This window comes from Quercus suber, unplaced genomic scaffold (genome assembly GCF_002906115.3).
Source record: "Quercus suber isolate HL8 unplaced genomic scaffold, Cork oak 2.0 scaffold_72, whole genome shotgun sequence".
NCBI classification, from domain to species: domain Eukaryota; kingdom Viridiplantae; phylum Streptophyta; class Magnoliopsida; order Fagales; family Fagaceae; genus Quercus; species Quercus suber.
Window position 1 is genome coordinate 664,070 of NW_027069537.1, and position 6,026 is coordinate 670,095.

At 43.1% G+C, this 6,026-nt stretch overlaps 1 protein-coding gene across 1 annotated transcript; it reads right to left on the reverse strand.

Annotated features, from left to right (window-relative positions):
- Window positions 1–3,624: 3,624 nt before the first annotated feature.
- On the reverse strand, window positions 3,625–4,575 carry LOC112028543 (uncharacterized). Its single transcript, XM_024061238.2, has 2 exons — window positions 3,826–4,575; window positions 3,625–3,777 (listed from the first exon to the last, which is right to left on the reverse strand). The coding sequence occupies exons 1-2, from the start codon at window positions 4,573–4,575 to the stop codon at window positions 3,625–3,627; spliced, it is 903 nt and encodes a 300-aa protein (XP_023917006.2).
- Window positions 4,576–6,026: the final 1,451 nt, after the last annotated feature.

Consider the following 6,026-nt stretch of genomic DNA (forward strand, 5'->3'; position numbering starts at 1 on the left):
ACTGGTGACTTTTACTTCAACTAAATTACTGCTTCGGTGCCATAGGTGAGACTGAAGGGGGTTTCTACTGTTGGGGTTCTTGCTGTAGTCCTGTATGCCTAGAAAACATTGGGTAGCTCTTCTGGCCACGCATCCTTTGCCTCATCCAGCCGAGCCTTGATGATCTTGAGCAAGGTCCAGTTCGTCACTTCCGTCTAGCTGTTAGCTTGGGGGTGACTAGGGGATGAGAATTGGTTCTTGATTCCTAGCCTCGAGCAAAATTCCCTAAAACCTTGACTATCAAACTGCCGCCCGTTGTTTGATATGATCGTCCGTGGTATTCCAAATTAGCAGACTATGTTCTTTCACACAAAATTCTGGACCTTCGCCTCCGTTATGGTTGATAGTGCTTCAGCTTCAACCCATTTTGTGAAATAATCAATGGCAACTTGTAAAAATTTTACATGTCTTTTACCTTGGGGTAATGGGCCAACGATGACAAGTCCCCACTGAGCAAACAGCCATGGGGAGGATATTGTCGTTAGTTTCTCAGATGGGATGCGATGGACGTTTCCAAACCTTTAGCATTTATCGCACTTCCTGACGAACTCCTTTACATCCTTCTGCAGGGTAGGCCAAAAGTAACCTGTTTAGATAATTTTGCTAATTAGGGATCTCGGGCCTGCATAATCTCCGCAAATTCCTTCATAGATCTCCTCTAGAATGTATTTGGCTTCTTCCTTATTGACACACCTTAAGTAGGGCATGAAAAGCCTCTCTTGTACAAGGTATCGTTCAAGATTGTGAACCTTGCTGCCTTCTTCCTGACCTTTCTTGCTTCTTCGACGTCCTGTAGGAGCTGTTTGTCCTAAAGGAAGGATAAGATTGGGGTTATCCAGCTGTTCTCGCCCTGGATTATGAAAGTGTGGACTTCTTCGATGTTGGGGCATCTCTAGACTTCAATCTTTAAGTCTTTACTTGTTGGTCCTGCTTCTAATGATGACTATTTCGCCAGCTCTTCTGCCCCCATATTTTGGTTTATGGAGATTTGTGTGAACTCCACCTAGTCAAACTCTTGTGTCAGTAGCTTCATCAACTTCAAGTATTTTTGCATCCTTTCCTCCTTTGCCTCGAATTCCCCCGTTATCTGGCCTACGACGAGCTTTAAATCGCTCTGAAGGAGCAAGTTTTTAGCTTTTAGTGCTTTCCCGACCCTTAATCCCGTCAGTACTTCTTCGTATTCAGCTTCATTGTTAATGGCTGGGAATGCTAGTTGAACTCCGTATTTGAGTGTTTCTCCTTCGGGGGGTAATGACGATGACCCCTACTCCGCCCCTCTTTCGGACTAACGAACCGTCAATCTAAATCGTCCATCTTTCCACCTTGTCTGTAGCTCCCTCCTCTTTGGGGATTGTAAATTCGGTGATGGAATCTGCCAGTACCTGCGCCTTAATAGCAATCCTGGGGTGGTACTCAATGTCGAATTGGCTGAGCTCAATAGCCCACTGGATCATTCTTTCTACAGCCCCGGGCTTGTTCATCGACTTCTTTATAGGTTGGTCCGTCATCACCAAGATAGGATTTTCCTGGAAGTAAGGGTGCAGCTTGCGTGAAGCTATAATCAGAGTGAATGCAATCTTCTTTATACGTGGGTTTTTAGCTTTTGCCCCCTAGGAGGCCTGGCTGACATAGTAGATTGGGAGATGTCTTCTCTCCTCTTCTCAAATTAAGGTAGCACTCACAACTGTAGCTGACACTGCTAAGTACAAATACAGGTTTTCTCCCTCATTGGACAGACTCAGGAGGAGTTGATTGCTTAGGTATTACTTGAGTTCCTGGAAGGCTTTCTCACACTTGTCCATCCAAACGAAGGCCTACTTTAGTGTTTTAAGGAATGGCAGACATTTGTCTGTTGCTTTTAAGACAAACCTATTAAGCGCTGCTATCCTTCCTGTGAGCTTCTGAACTTCCTTCACTGTCTTGAGTGATGCCATCTTTAGTATGGCTTGTACCTTCTTTGAGTTTGCTTTTATTCTCATCTGGGATACCATGAACCCTAAGAACTTTCCTGATGCCACCCCAAAGGTGCACTTGCTGGGGTTTAACTTCATTTGATATCATCTGAAAGTCATGAACGTCTCTTGGAGGTCGTCCAGGTGAGTAGACTCTTCCTTACTCTTGACGAGCATGTCGTCCACATACACTTCCATGTTCCTCCGATCTGTTTACTGAACATCTTGTTTACTAACCTTTGGTAGGTTGCTCCTGCATTTTTCAGCCCAAAGGGCATTACCTTGTAGCAGTAGAGCCCTTAGCTTGTGCTGAATGCTGTTTTCTCTTGATCTTCCTCTGCTAGTTTTTTTTAGTTGTAACCCGAAAATGCATCCATAAAAGTCAGGAGCTTATGCCTTGCTATGGAATCCACCATCTGATTTATCCTCAGCAAGGGGAAGCTGTCCTTTGGGCAGGCCTTGTTCAAGTCTGTAAAGTCTACGTACATCCTCTATTTTTCGTTTGTCTTATTTACAATGACGACATTGGCCAACCAGTCCAGGTAGTAGACCTCACGGATAAAGCCTGCTGCTAATAGCTTATTTACTTAGTCCATGATCACATGGTTTAATTCTAGAGCAAACACTCATCGTCTCTGCTGGATGAGCTTTTTCCCGGGGTTCATACCTAACTTGTGTTGGATAATCTTCATGGATATGCCTAGCATGTCCTCGTGGCTCCAGGCAAAAATGTCCAAGTTCTCCTTAAGGAACTGGATTAGCTTCTTCTTTGTGTCTGCACTTATAGTCGTCCTTATCCTAGTGGTCTTCATTGGTTCCCCATCTACTAGCTCCATAGTTTTTAAGGCCTCCACCTTTTCCTCTTCTTTTTCCTCGATCATCCATGTATGATTTTCCTTGGCTGCCAACACTGCTTGGTAGCACTCCCTAGCCAATACTTGGTCTCCTTTTACTTCACCTACACCGTTTTCCATTGGAAATTTCACCTTCAGGCAATAGGTGGACGTGGACACCTTCTAGCGATTAAGTGTAGGCCTTCCAATGATCACATTATATGAAGAGAGACAATCTACCACCAAGAAATCTATTTAATGAGTCAACTGTCGTGGATAAGATCCTACTGTAACCATTAACGTTACTATGCCTTTGGGATACACCCTGTCTCCATTGAAGCTAACGAGGGGGGACTCGAAAGGGCACAACCTTCCTAGATCTAGCTTCAACTGTTGAAAAGCAGAGAGGTAGATGATGTCCACGGAGCTGCCATTATCCACAAGGATTCTACTGGTATTGACTCATTCTATCGTAAGCATTATGACCAAGGGGTCATCATGAGGCTACTTCATTCCTCTAGCGTTTTTTTTCGAGAAAAATATGTCCCTATCCATTCGCCTTTGCTTCAAGGGGGTATTCTGTAGACGCTGTTCACCTACCTCTGATATGATTTCTTAAGGGATTTGAATGACCCACCTATGGATAGCCTGTCTGTGATCGTCTTTATTTCCCCAATCACACTTTACGGACGTTGGGATGTGTGATCCTCGTCCTTTGGTGAGGCTTCGTGCTTGTCCTTGTTGTCATCCTTGGACCTACTAGGTTCTCTCTTCTTCACAAACCTCTGCAATTTCCCTTTTCATATGAGTTCCTCTATCTGCTCCTTCAGGTCCCTATAATCCTCTGTGTAGTGGTCGTGATCCTTGCGGAAATGGCAATACTTCTTCTTGTCATGCACGTTGGGCGACGAATGTAATAGTCTTGGCCATTTAAGGTAGTGCTCATCTTTAATCTATGCCAAAAAATTTTCAACGGGCATAATTAAAGGAGTGAATTTTACTGTCTGAGGAGCTTTTTCGTCTTTCTTTTTACCTTCGTCGCTAGTCTGACTATCTGAGTGCTCCCTTTTTCGTCCTCTCTGATCGTCCTCCTTCCTTCCCTTTTCATTGGTCTTCTCTACATCTTTTATCATGACTAGGGCGTTTTCGGCGTTCATGTACTTCTCTGCCTTCAGAAGCATCTCTGCCATCGTCTTTGGAGGATTCTTCGCGAGTGAGACCACGAACTCCCTAGATTTCAATCCTGCTTTAAAGGTGGTTAGCTGCGCCTTGTCATCAGCTTCGTTTACCTCTAAAGTTTCTCGAGTGAAATGCTTCACATACGACCTCAAGGTCTCCTTCTCTCCTTGTTTGATGGTGAGTAAATGGTTCGCCGGCCTCCTCGGGTGCTGGCCTCTAACGAAGTGGCATAGAAAGGAACTACTCAACTGCTCAAAGCTATCGATGGACGATGTTGATAAATTCGTGTACCATTCCCTTGCAGCTTCTTTGAGAGTGGTGGGGAAAGAGCGGCACAATATTTCATCAGAGGGCTGTTGGAGACCTAATGTCATCTTGAAAGTGTTGAGGTGGTCCAGGGGGTCCTTAAGTCCATCAAATGGTTCAAGCTGAGACAGGCAAAATTTTGACGGCACTGGGCATTCCAGGACTGTCGCCGTAAAAGGTGAATCCGTCATCTTGACCATTCTATCCAAGCTTCGATCTGTTTTCCCTTCAATGGCTTTCCTTAGCTCGTCCATCTCCTTTCTCATTTCCTGAAAGAGATCTGAGCTCGGTCCATCTGGAGTGGCTGGCTTTGACGGTCACTTCTTCTTTGATTATCTCTCTCGTTTTCCCGATTGGTCCTAGACCGGTTCTCCTCTTGTTGAAAACCTCATCTCCTAGTTCTGTTTGGTGAGTTCTTCCATGCTAGCAATAAGTGTCTAGATTTGTAGGGCTAATGCTATAGAATCTTGGTTGGACTCCATCTGAATTTAGGAATTGACTAGAACTACGCTTTCGAACCTAGGTGTGAAAATGTCGTTCCCCACAGACGGCGCCAAACTAATGATGTACAAATCATTAGTCCTGTAGGTTCGTCCAGACGGAGCTGAATCCTCGTCAACTATTCTTGTAAACGCAGATCAAAGACTCTCTTAAGGTGGTTACCGGTGTGATGTCTGTCAGAACGTCTCCGATGCCAAAGTTAGTATATGGAAGCGAAATGAGAAAGTTATGAATATCAGAGATATCTATGTAAGAGTATTTTTGGGTGAATTTATGTACCTTCTTTGTCTCTGATGAGTGTTTATATATAGTTTCATAGTTTCTAGCCGTTGGGGCCTTAATTGTGGCTTTAGTGCTCTTTCCATAACGCCCTAGGGTTTATTAACGCGAGTTTTGATGAGCCTCTAACAGTCTGCCAATTAATTGGTAACTGTTCAAAGCATTGAATCCTCTTATTAATGACTCACCTGCCTTCGTCCGAGCCATGCCAACGTGGACGAGTATATTTGATGAGCTCGCCCAAGGAAAGAGAGTTCGTCGATCCCATCAAAAGAAAAAGAATCACATCCCTTCATCTCACCCACTGTGGACCTATGAAATCAAGTTCCTATTCCTGGGGAGTATCTAAAGATGCAGTGGAAAATCATAATAATTAAGCACTCTTTGCCAAAGATATTGTCTTACTTCTTAACTTGAACTTGCCTACTTGAATCATTTAAGCTTATTATATACATTCTTCCAAACTTTCCTGCCTTGTAGTCCCCAAAGATTTTCAAACACGTGGACTGAAAGACAACATATTAGGCTTTAATTGAAAATTTTGGACCATATATATAAGAGAATAAGTGAAGAATGGAGTTTTCTAAGTCTATAAATTAAACTATTGTCATTATAGTTTAAAGCATTACTAATCATACAAAGTGCACTTCCAACTTAGTAACTATTTTAGTGAATGATAATTACGTCAACATGCAATATATATGCAACTTAATTACTTATAAACAGCTGGTATAGGAAGAGGACCCAACTTAGATTGGGACAGGGACCCGCGTAGATTACATAGAGCTTTTGGGCCATTATTTTTTGTTTAGTTTAGGAATATTTAGAGAATACTAAGAAACATGGAACCTATTGATTTTATTTTATGTTGGAATAAATCTACAGAGCGTGAAAAAGTCCAGATATGGGAACCAATTAATGAGTACCCATGACCATG